Raw genomic sequence first — 12976 nt, 5'->3', positions numbered from 1 at the left:
TATTTTTTTATTATTAACTTTACTGTCTATGAATGACAAATGCTGCTCAGGTATCCCTCAAAGGTATATGTTGTGGAGTCTATTGGATGGACACATTGGATGAAAATAGCTATTTTATCTCATGTGGATAGTTTGATTCGTACTCTGCAGGTTTACTTTGGAACTAGCATACAAAGTAAGTTCTTAAAGAAGAAAACGTTCTGTTTTATTAGCTAGCCACTGGGATTATGCTGGTATAGGATGAAACCTTGTAACAAACCTTCAGGACAGTTCAGCTTTTGGCAGACACCATTCACAGAAGAGAAACCTTTCAAACACTTGTCACATTGCTTGCTGCTTTTGCAGGATTGACAGTTTTCAGGGCATGGCACACATCTATTGTCTTCAATGTAATATGTCTCTGGGCAGCCTTCTCTGCATTCCCCTTCATACAAATAGCGTGTTCTCCCAAATTTATCTTTGAAAAGAATACCAATAACAAAACACTTCCATTAAGGCTGATAAAGAGGACATGTGTTATTATTATCAGTATATTTGCTGTACAAGTGAAGACAACAGAAAATGACTCTTCCTTCTCTGCAAAAAAGAAGTATTCGCTCAAAGTACTTAATACCTGCCTCTCTGAGTAACAGCTGGATTGCGGACCACCTACAAGTGACCATAAGTAGCTTATGACCTGCACTGTAGAATGAATGCTGTTCATGTTTTGGTCGTATAAAGCATTATGAGTTTTGGTTAAAGTATTTTTTCCTGGCTGAATCTACTCCCTTCTCTCTTAGGGCAAACATATGTACAGTTTTCAAGGGTCACATATGGCTCTTAAAGGGGTACTCTGGTGGAAAAAAAATGTTTTCAAATCAACTGGTGCCAGAAAGTTAAACAGATTTGTAAATTACTTCTATAAAAAAATATTAATCCTTCCAGAATTTATCAGCTGCTGTATACTACAGAGGAAGTTGTGTAGTTCTTTCCAGTCTGACCACAGTGCTCTCTGCTGACACCTCTGTCTGTGTTAAGAACTGTCCAGAGCAGGAGAGGTTTGCTATAGGGATTTGCTTCTACTCTGGACAGTTCCTTAGATGAACAGAGGTGTCTGCAGGGAGCACTGTGGTGAGACTGGAATGAACTACACAACTTCCTCTGTAGTATACAGCAGCTGATAAGTACTGGAGAAATTAAGATTTTTAAATAGAAGTCATTTACTGCCACCAGTTGATTTGAAACATTTTTTTCCACCAGAGCACCCCTTTAAGTCACTAGTTTAAAAGCCTTGGTATAAAGAAGAACCAAATCATGTGTACCTCTGTACGATATCTTTAGTTGTGGCAGAGTTAACATGGACAGAAAACGTGAATGTGGTTAAAAATTAAAAAAAACATGCAGAATTTAGATCATGAGGCAGAAAATGCAGAAAACCACAGTATGCTCTTTATGCTGTGGAAAGGCTATGAACTGCGATGAACATCTGCAACAGAAAATAAGCTCCTTGTCTGGCCATAGGCAATGTCACACACAGAAAGTAATTATTATTAATGAGTTAATTAATTACATTTATTTATTTATTTTAGTAGACATGCGGTTTTTAAATATCCATGGTTATTATGTTTTACATAAAAAAATTTCCCTTAAAAAGGCATAAAATACAATACAAACTGTAATTTATAAAATTCACATATTTACTATTTTCCATTGTCTCAAAATACCGATGCACAAATAATTTAGTCAGTATACTTCAGTTATGTAAAAAAAAACAAAAAACAAACAAGCAAGTAAAACCATCTTTAATGGGGTTGTTTGACCAGAGATAAACCTTATTAATATGTGACCACCTGGATGATTTATTGATTACCCTAGGTCCACCTCCTGGCCACTGCAAATATAGTATTAAATAGCATATATTCAGATGAGGAATGGCGATCCACATCCTACAAGGATTATCTGCCTCTGCCAGAATAGAGGAAAACTGCACAGAGCAGCTCTCCATTCAGACTTCCCTCTGTAATGTCCATATGTCTTAATAGTGCATATGAACAGGGGTTGTCATGATCATTGATTACTATTATTATATACTAGATTATTTAGTTCCATATAGCATGCTGGACCATAGAGATGAGTGAACTTCTGAAAAATTTGATTCGGCCAATTCGCCAAATTTTCCGATAAAATTTGTTTTGGGTCGAATTTATTTGCGGCGAATCTATATTAAAAACGGCTATCTCTTGCCTACAGAGAGCCTCAATAGGGGTGTAGAACACATTGCTTTGTTCTAACATGCATATGGAGTGTGCTAGGGTAGTGAAATAATACTGTTATTCAGAATGACATTTCAGGCATTGCTTTTAGAATCACTGTCACAGAGCGGCACAATGACAGAGGCTGGAGGTGGCATCAGTATGAGGAGACCATATAGTGGCTAAATGACACAACGTGGAGGTGGCATCAGTATGAGGAGACCATATAGTGGCTGAAGGACACAGCGTGGAGGTGTTGGCAGCATTAGGAGACATTATAGTGGCAGAATGACACAGCGTGGAGGTGTTGGCAACATGAGGAGACCATATAGTGGCTGAACGACACAGCCTGGAGGTGTTGGCAGCAGGAGGAGACCATATAGTGGCTGAATGGCACAGCGTGGAGGTGTTGGCAGCATGAAGAGACCATATAGTGGCTGCATGACACAGCGTGGAGGTGTTGGCAGCATGAGGAAACCATATAGTGGCTGAATGACACAGGGTGGAGGTGCTGGCAGCATGAGAAGACCATATAGTGTCTGAATGACACAGCTTGGAGTTGGCGGCAGCATGAGGTGACCATATAGTTGCTGAATGACACAGCCTGGAGCTGGCAGCAGCATGAGTAGACACTAGGGCTTTCCAATCCCTAAGATAAAAAGATGAATTTTGAAATTTAAATTGAAGATTTGTGGTAGCTAGTGCTACCATAACATTTTTTAGGCCCAGGCCCAGTAGCATCAGCAAATCATATATTGGCTGATTGACACAATCTGAAGGTGGCTGAAGCATAAGGAGACCATATAGTGGCTGAATGACATAGCCTGGAGTTGGCTGAAGCATGAGGAGACCATATAGTGTCTGAATTGCACACCCTGGAGTTGGCAGAAGCATGCGGAGACTATTGAAATTTAAGATTTTTAAATAGAAATTTAAGATTTGAAATTGAGGATTTTGAAATTGAAATTTTAACTCCCAGGCCCCGGTGTCCCAGGCCCCGGTGTGTGGGTACAAAGGACCAAATATAAAAAGGAGTCACTAGTCACATGGCAGCACAATGACAGAGCCTGAAGGTGGCATCAGTATAAGGAAACCATATAGTGGCTGAATGACTGCCTGGAGTTTGTGGCAGCATGGGGAGACCATATAGTGTCTGAATGGCACAGCCTGGAGTTGGCTGAAGCATGAGGAGACCATATAGTGTCTGAATGGCACAGCCTGGAGGTGGCAGCAGCAGAGTAGACACCAGAGCTTAACAATCCCTAAAATTAAAAGATGAATTTTGAAATTTAAATTGGAGATTTATGGTAGCTAGTGTTACCATACAAATGTTTAGGCCCAAGCCCAGCAGCATGGAGGTGGCTGAAGCCTGGAGGTGACTGAAGCATGAGGAGACCATATAGTGGCTGAATGGCACAGCCAGGAGTTTGTGGCAGCATGAAGATACCATATAGCGGCTGAATGGCACAGCCTGGAGGTGGATGAAGCATGAAGAGAAAATATAGTGGCTGAATGGCACAGCCTGGAGTTGGCTGAAGCATGAGGAGGCCATATAGTGTCTGAATGACACAGCCTGGAGGTAGTTGAAGCATGAGGAGACCATATAGTGTCTGAATGGCACAGCCTGGAGGTGGCTGAAGCATGAGGAGACCATATAGTGGCTGAATGGCAAAGCCTGGAGTTTGTGGCAGCATGACGAGACTATATAGTGGCTGAATCATGAGGAGACCATATAGTGGCTGAATGGAACATACTGGGGTTGGCTGAAGCATGAGGAGACCATATAGTGTCTGAATGGCACAGCCTGGAGGTGGCTGAAGCATGAGGAGACCATATAGTGGCTGAATGGCACAGCCTGGAGTTTGTGGCAGCATGAAGAGATCATATAGTGGCTGAAATATGAGGAGACCATATAGTGGCTGAATGGCACAGCCTGGAGTTGGCTGAAGTATGATAAGAGACCATATAGTGGCTGAATGAGACAGCCTGGAGGTGACAGCAGCAGCATCAGGAGTCCTGAAAGTGACCCGGTGACATAGTGGTGCAGTGGGTGGCAATACCAGTACCCGGTGACGAAGGTGGGTGAAAAAAGATCTGATGCGGAGGAATGTTTGTAACTGGGGAGCAGCACCTTAAATCTATTTGGCACTATACATATTTGTGAAGTGTTGATGTGGCACCATGGTCAATCTACTTTCATGCATCAGGCATTGGTGGTAGGAAATCCTGGCTGATCCATGCCTGATTCATCTTCACAAAGGTCAGTCTCTCCACATTTTTCATGGACACATGAGTTCTCCTTGGGGTAACTATGGCCCCCGCTGCACTAAACACCCGCTCTGGTGGCACACTACTGGCCAGGCAGGACAGCTTTTCCAGGGCAAACTCTGCTAGTTAAGGCCACAAATCAAGCTTGGCTGCCCAGAAGACCAGCGGATCTTCAAGGTGTGTTGGCATAGGCATGTCAAGGTATGCCACCACCTGCTATCAAGTCCTGCTCCAGGTGTACCTGCTGATGATGAGTGGCTTCACTATGCGGGTGAAGAAAGCTACTCATTAGCGACTGTAGACTCAGGCTGCTGCTGATGGAGCTGGTACTGCTCCTGCCACCCCACCCCTCCCCAGCAGCCATGGCAGTGGAAGGTGAGCGCAGGGGCCCCCCAATTCAGACCTGCGAGAGGTGGACGAGGGCGCCGATAGGTATCAGCCAACTGATTACATAGGATGCCTCTGTAGTAAGTCACTTTTTCCTCCCTCTCAGTGAGTGTAAAAAAAGCCCCTATTTTGTGTCAGTAGTGAGGGTTCAATAAGGTGGAGATCCAGAAGTCATCCCACTGCCGAATGGTGACAATTCGGCTGTCAGTACGCAAGCAAGTGAGCATGCATCGTGCCATTTGTGCAAGTGACTCGGAGGGACTCCCTGCCTCCATCTCCACTGCATACTGCCACGGTGTGTCTGGGTCCTCTGTCTCACCTTCCTCATAACCCTCCTGCTCCTCCTCTCCTGTCAGATTACTAGAAAAACTGCCCATTTGGCGAAACCTTAACTGTGCTCCACTGTGCCCCTCCCCCTCCTCCTCCAGTTCAGCCCTCCCAGGGCTCATGTGGCCGTGAGATGTAGTAGCCACTGTTACGCCGAGCGCTCCGGGTCCCCGTTCCTCCCCGGAGCGCCCGCCTCATCTTCGTTGTTGCAGCGCCCCGGTCAGATCCACTGACCGGGTGCGCTGCGGTCCCGCCTTCAGCCGGGATGCGATTCGCGATGCGGATAGCGCCCGCTCGCGATGCGCACCCCGGCCCCCGTACCTGACTCGCTCTCCCTCGGTCCTGTCCCGGCGCGCGCGGCCCCGCTCCCTAGGGCGCGCGCGCGCCGGGTCTCTGCGATTTAAAGGGCCAGTGCACCAATGATGGTGCCTGGCCCAATCTTCCCAATTAGCTTAATTGGTAATCACCTGTGCACTTCCCTATATTACCTCACTTCCCTTGCACTCCCTTGCCGGATCTTGTTGCCTTAGTGCCTAGTGAAAGCGTTCCCTTGTCTGTTCCTAGCCCGTGTTCCTGACCTCCTGCCGTTGCCCCTGACTACGATCCTTGCTGCCTGCCTCGACCTTCTGCTACGTCCGACCTTGCTTCTGCCTACTCCCTTGTACCTCGCCTATCTTCAGTATCTTCAGCAGCCAGAGAGGTGAGCCGTTGCTAGTGGATACGACCTGGTCACTACCGCCGCAGCAAGACCATCCCGCTTTGCGGCGGGCTCTGGTGAAAACCTGTAGTATCTTAGAACCGGTCCACTAGCACGGTCCTCGCTATCCCTCTCTGGCACAGAGGATCCACCTCCTGCCAGCCGGCATCGTGACAGTAGATCCGGCCATGGATCCCGCTGAAGTTCCTCTGCCAGTTGTCGCTGACCTCCCTACGCTGGTCGCCCAGCAAGCTCGTCAGATCGCCCAGCAGTCGCAACAGATAGCGCAACGAGATCAACAGCTGGCATACTTGACCTCCGAGGCACTGCGTATTCAGTCACAGATACAGCAGCTGCAGCCGCAGATACAGCAACAGCTCCAGCTGCAACTACCATCTCCTCCGCCGGCTCCTGCAACTCCTCCGCAGCAACCGGTCCTTCCTAACCCCTGCTTGTCCCTGCCGGACAAATTTGGCGTAAAGATCGCCCAACGAGATCAACAGCTGGCATACTTGATCTCCGAGACACAGCGTCTTCAGTCACAGTTACAGCAGCTGCTGCCGCAGATACAGCAACTTCAGTCACAGCAGCTGCTGCCGCAGATACAGCAACTTCAGTCACAGCTACAGCTGCAACAACCATCTCCTCCGCCGGCTCCTGCAACTCCTCCGCAGCAACCAGCCGTTCTTAACCCCTGCTTGTCCCTGCCGGACAAGTTTGATGGGGACCGCAATGATTCTGCCACAGCCACAGTCCAGTCCTTCTTCGCTGAGGTCCGTGGTGTCTTCGAGGAGCCTGCCCGAGCTTCTTCTGCCGAGATTGCCCTGCTGAACCTGGAACAGGGTGTTTCTTCCGTTGGCGAGTACGCCATTCAGTTCCGTGCTCTTGCTTACGAGTTGTCCTGGAATAGTGAGGTTCTCTGCGCGACCTTTAAAAAAGGCCTATCCAGCAACATTAAAGATGTTCTGGCCGCACGAGAGACTCCTGCTGACCTACATGAACTCATTCATCTTGCCACTCGCATTGACATGCGTTCTTCCGGATGGCGTCTGGAGCTCCGCCTGGATATGGACTTTGTTCGCACGAGGCGTTTTTTCTCCCCGGCTCCTCTCTCCTCTGGTCCTCTGCAAACCGTTCCTGTGCCTCCCGCCGTGGAGGCTATGCAAGTTGACCGGTCTCGCTTGACACCTCTAGAGAGGACACGACGCCGCATGGAGAATCTTTGCCTGTACTATGCCGGTACCGAACACTTCCTGAAGGATTGTCCTATCCGTCCTCCCCGCCTGGAAAGACGTACGCTGACTCCGCACAAAGGTGACACAGTTCTTGATGTCAACTCTGCTTCTCCACGCCTTACTGTGCCTGTGCGGATATCTGCCTCTACCTTCTCCTTCTCTACTATGCTCTTCTTGGACTCCGGATCTGCAGGAAAATTTTTTTTGGCCTCTCTCATCAACAGGTTCTACGTCCCCGTGACCAGTCTCGCCAGACCCCTCTACATCTATTGTTTTTACAATAAAAGATTGGACTGTCTCGTACGTTTCCACACAGAACCCCTCCTAATTTGCATCGGACCTCATCACGGAAAAATTGAGTTTGTTTTCCTCAGGTTCTTTGGCCCCAAGAAGAGGGGGAGACCCAAGGGGGGGGGTACTGTTACGCCGAGCGCTCCGGGTCCCCGTTCCTCCCCGGAGCGCCCGCCTCATCTTCGTTGTTGCAGCGCCCCGGTCAGATCCACTGACCGGGTGCGCTGCGGTCCCGCCTTCAGCCGGGATGCGATTCGCGATGCGGATAGCGCCCGCTCGCGATGCGCACCCCGGCCCCCGTACCTGACTCGCTCTCCCTCGGTCCTGTCCCGGCGCGCGCGGCCCCGCTCCCTAGGGCGCGCGCGCGCCGGGTCTCTGCGATTTAAAGGGCCAGTGCACCAATGATGGTGCCTGGCCCAATCTTCCCAATTAGCTTAATTGGTAATCACCTGTGCACTTCCCTATATTACCTCACTTCCCTTGCACTCCCTTGCCGGATCTTGTTGCCTTAGTGCCTAGTGAAAGCGTTCCCTTGTCTGTTCCTAGCCCGTGTTCCTGACCTCCTGCCGTTGCCCCTGACTACGATCCTTGCTGCCTGCCTCGACCTTCTGCTACGTCCGACCTTGCTTCTGCCTACTCCCTTGTACCTCGCCTATCTTCAGTATCTTCAGCAGCCAGAGAGGTGAGCCGTTGCTAGTGGATACGACCTGGTCACTACCGCCGCAGCAAGACCATCCCGCTTTGCGGCGGGCTCTGGTGAAAACCTGTAGTATCTTAGAACCGGTCCACTAGCACGGTCCTCGCTATCCCTCTCTGGCACAGAGGATCCACCTCCTGCCAGCCGGCATCGTGACAGCCACGTCTCCAGTGCCCTGACCAGCCATTGTTTCCAACACGTGTGTAAGAAATGAAGCAGTGGAATGATGTTGTTCATCCCATAATCCTGGTGACGTACTAATAATGTGGCTTCATCAAAGGGCCTGAGCAAACGGCAGGTGTTAAGTATGAGCTGCCACTGGTTGACATTGAAGTTACACATGGGACTACCCTTATCGGCTTGGATCATCAAGAAATCGGTGATGGCTTTTCTCTGTTCATAGAGTCGGTCCAACATATGGAGGGTGGAATTCCAACACGTGGCAATGTCACAGTTCAGACTTTGTTGTTCTGACACTGCAGCTCAAGCAGGGTGTGCTTTGCAGTGTACGAGTGGCTGAATGCAAAGTTTCCTTTGCATTGTTAGGATGTGTTTCAAATGGGGGGAACACTTCAGGAACCGCTTGACAACCAGTTTGAATACGTGTGCCATGCAGGGCACATGTCTCAGGCTTCCATGTCACAGCGCAGACAAGATGTTCTTCCCATTGTCAGTCACCATGGTTCCCATTTCCAGTTTTCGTGGAGCCATCATTCAATTTCTTGATGAATGACTTTTAGCAGTTCCTCCCCTGTGTGACTCCATTCGCCAAGGCAAGCCATGTGAAGAACAGCGTGACAACGCCGTGCCCTGCACACATGGTATGCTGAAGGGCCACTGAGACTTGTCTGGGTAGTGGACATGGTAGAGGATGAGGAGGCGGAGTCGCACACTGTCACAGGACCAACGGCCGGAGAGTGTGGAGGAGGAAGCGAAGTGACCTGTCCAGGTTGGTGTTGTGGCTGTGCAGGAACCACATTCACCCAGTGAGCTGTAAAGGACATGTATTGTCCCTGACCATAGTTACAGCTCTAGACGTCAGCGCTGCCATGCACTTTGGTACACACCGACAGGCTCATGGACTGGCCCACCTTCTCTTCCACAAAATTGTGCAGGGCTGGTACTGCCTTCTTCGCAAAGAAATGACGGCTTGACACTCTCCACCTCGGCTCAGCACAAGCCATCAGTTCTCTGAAAGGTGCAGAGTCCACCACTTGAAAAGGGAGGGACTGCAGCACCAGCAACTTGCTATAGGATGAGTGGGGGCATACTGTTGTCTCTTGGACATAGCTTTGCCAATGGATTGTGGCGGGATGGCTGACTAAAAGTAGGAGTAGCAGGAGCATCTGGAGTGACAGAAGGAGGGTATGACACACAGCTTCCTTCGACTGAGGTGGTGGAGCCTTGGCTGGCTGAAAGAGGGAGTGGCGTGCTACCGGGTGATGCAGCAGGCTGGACCACTACATCGGAGCCACGGTTTTCCCAGGCCGCTTTATGGTGACACAGCATATGTTGACACAGGGCCGTGGTGCCATCATTGGGACCCTGGCCACGCTTCACCTTCTGGCAATACATCTTGCATGTGGCTATGTGAACCTCCTCCGTATGCTTGATGAAAAACTGCCACACCACCGAGTAGCTGATTTTCCCACCAACAGTTCTCACTAATTGACTGCTACTGCCGCTGTCTCCAGGAACCCCTGTTCCACAACCTCCCAGGAAGGTAGGCTGCCCCGAAGCAGTTGGTCTCCCCTGGGCACGTTTGGCTCCAGAATTTCTACTTCTGCCACCATGCTGACTGCCAACCATGCTACCACCTTGCTGGCTCAGCTGCTGCCTCACCGGCAACCTGCAACTCTCTTCTCCTGATGATGATGAAGTCCCTTCTGCACCTGGCTCCCAATTGCGATCTGCTTCATCATCATCATCAACAAGTGTCTGCACGTCACTGATGTCCTCCTCAGGTTCCTCAACAGTGTGTGCTTCAGCACCCTGAACTCTGGCAACACTGCCTCCCACATAACTCTCCTCACCACTACTTGCCTGCCTAGCGGGGGAAGCGGCATATGTCTCCTCCACTTCTTGGCTGGGCAGTAGCTGCTGACTGTCCTCTATTAGATCATCCTCACTGAATAGTGGAGCTGAACCCACAGCATAAGATACTTCTTTAGGGGAGGGAAAAGCATAGGACAGAGGCAATGGGAGGACAGGGACTGCTCCCGGGCCATGCCAACTGGGGGTTATGTCTGAGGAACCCACCGACTGTTGACTGGGGCTATCAGATGTCACTCGTGATGAAGTGGATGACCGTGTTAACCAATCGATGATGGCAGATGCATTGCTCTGCCACTCCACTGTGCATGTCCTGGCCCTTCCCTGCCTGACATACTTAGTGTGTATATGACGGAAGTACAATACACTTCACTATGCTTAAAACAGTATCTGAGTACAACACCAGCCGGTGAGTACATTTGCCTAGACTTTCACAGTATCTAGGCCCTTGACAGATTAACAGGTACAAAATAATACACTACTTAGATGTACGTATGTGGTATGCACTTATGAGGGTAGAAAAATGTGCTACAGTATGCTTAAAAAAACTTATTTTAGTAAAACACCAGCCAGTGATTACTTTTGCCTGGACTTTCACAGTATCTACTCCCTTGACAGATTAACAGGCACAAAATAGTACACTACTTAGATGTACGTATGTGTTATGCACTTTTGAGGGCAGAAAAATGCGGTACAGTATGCTTAAAAAACCTGTTTTTGGTAAAACAACAGCAAGTGATTACTTTTGCCTGGACTTTCACAGTATCTAGGCTCTTGACAGATTAACAGGTACAAAATAGTACACTACTTAGATGTAGGTATGTGGTATGCACTTATGAAGGCAGAAAAATGTGCTACAGTACACTTAAAAAAGTATCTAAGTAAAAACACCAGCCGGTGAGTACTTTTGCTTGGACTTTCACGGTATCTAGTCCCTTGAGAGATTAACATGTTTCAAAAAGTACACTACTTAGATGTAGGTATGTGTTATGCCCTTATAAGGGCAGAAAAATGCGCTACTGTATGCTTAATAAACGTATTGGAGTAAAACACCAGCCGGTGATTACTTTTGGCTGTTCTTTCACAGTATGTACGCCCGTGACAGATTAACAGGTGCAAAATAGTACACTACTTAGATGTAGGTATGTGGTATGCACTTACCAGGACAGAAAAATGTGCTACAGTATGATTAAAAAATGTATTTTTGCACAACACCAGCAGTACACAACAGTGCTGCAGCACACAGTCGCTGTGTACAAACACAAAATGGCACTCTTTCACAGACTATTAGGAATGGACTGCTGGGTATGTATTATACCGTCTACAGACTAGTATAACCAGCAGACCATTTGTGGTGGAACAAAAAGGGCAGAAAAATGCAGTACGCTTAAAAAAACATATTGGAGTAAAACACCAGCCAGTGATTACTTTGGGCTGTCCTTTCACAGTATGTAGGCCCTTGACAGATTAACAGGCACAAAATAGTACACCACTTAGATATAGGTATGTGGTATGCACTTATGAGGGCATAGAAATGCGCTACTGTACGTTTCAAAAATTATTTGAGTAAAACACAAGCCGGTGATTACCTTTGGCTGACCTTTCACAGTATGTAGGCCCTTGACAGATTAACAGGTACAAAATAGTACACCACTTAGATGTAGGTATGTGGTATGCACTTAGGAGGGCAGAAAATTGTGCTGCAGTACGCTAAAAGAAAACACCAACAGTACACAACAATGCTGGAGCACACAGTCACAGTGTACTAAACCCAAAATTGCAAAAAGACTCTCTCTCAAATACTATTAGGAATGGACTGCTGGGTATGTATTATACCGTCTACAGACTAGTATAACCAGCAGACCAGTTGTTGTGGAACAAAGACACAGATTTTCCCTAAAAAATTATTTATCCCTCCTGTGAAAATGTTTCTGCAGCTGAGGCAACACACAGCTCTCTGCCCCTCTCTGTAATAGAATGCTGTTCACAGTGACTGAGGGGTTAATCGCTGCGGTAAGAATTAATTTCTGTGTGAGTACGCTGTGCTCTGTGTCCTACAGAAGACTGAGGTAACTAAGAGGTGAAACGCTGCTGCAAAAAGCTCTTCTGTGTAATACAAACACAGCGATGTCCGTCTCATCTCTAAGCAGTGTAATGAATGATATGACGAGCCGCAATATGGCTGCCAAACATATAAGGCTGTGACATCACAGGGGTGGCTGGCTGCTTATAGGCTGCATCCTGCATGTGATTTAGGATCATCCTGCCTACTTCCCTTCCAGCCTTGCCTTCCTAGCATTCCTTGCCCCATGTATTGACATGTGGATCCACCATTTTAGATGACCTGGAGCCTGGACCGCAGTAAATGGTGTTTAATGAAGCGATTTGCGCAGTAAAATTGCGGCGATATTCGCATTTGTTGCAAATCAAATATTTCATGAAATTCGTAACGAATTCGGGTTCGTCAGCTTTGATTCGCTCATCTCTACGGTGCAACTTAGTATTCCAAAACAATTTGATATTGTATATAATATGCCCTTTCCACAAGTCAGCAAAAGCTAACATTACCAATGTAGGACAGCTGCTACAATAAGGAACAGGGTTTGCTAGTATGCTACTTCATCACTTTCCAGATGGTGGCACTATTGCATCATAACTTTTACAGTTGCAGATCTTGAAATGCATAGTGATGGGCTCCCTTTACCCTCTAGTTCCAGTAGACTACCCTGTGTTACATCCTGTATTTATAAGCTATGATTTGCTCATCGATTGTATTGACAAAATAGCATTA

At 47.9% G+C, this 12976-nt stretch overlaps 1 protein-coding gene and 1 long non-coding RNA gene across 3 annotated transcripts in view; one reads left to right on the top strand and one right to left on the bottom strand.

The window, feature by feature from the left end:
• PCSK5 (proprotein convertase subtilisin/kexin type 5) overlaps positions 1-12976 on the bottom strand; it is a 459846-nt gene that overhangs the window by 67190 nt on the left and 379680 nt on the right. The window contains exon 23 of one of the 2 annotated variants that reach the window (XM_056523317.1): positions 260-457. The exons of the other annotated variant lie outside the window; for it this stretch is intronic. Within the exon in view, the coding sequence (XP_056379292.1) occupies positions 260-457 (198 nt within the window). The remainder of the gene's footprint in view (positions 1-259; positions 458-12976) is intronic. 2 annotated transcript variants of the gene reach the window in all.
• LOC130275422 (uncharacterized) overlaps positions 1-12976 on the top strand; it is a 51211-nt gene that overhangs the window by 32805 nt on the left and 5430 nt on the right. The gene's annotated exons all lie outside the window — the stretch shown is intronic.

This window comes from Hyla sarda, chromosome 1 (assembly GCF_029499605.1).
Source record: "Hyla sarda isolate aHylSar1 chromosome 1, aHylSar1.hap1, whole genome shotgun sequence".
Taxonomy (NCBI): Eukaryota; Metazoa; Chordata; class Amphibia; order Anura; family Hylidae; genus Hyla; species Hyla sarda.
Note: the sequence above shows the minus strand (reverse complement) of the source record. Positions and strands in the feature narration are given on the sequence as shown.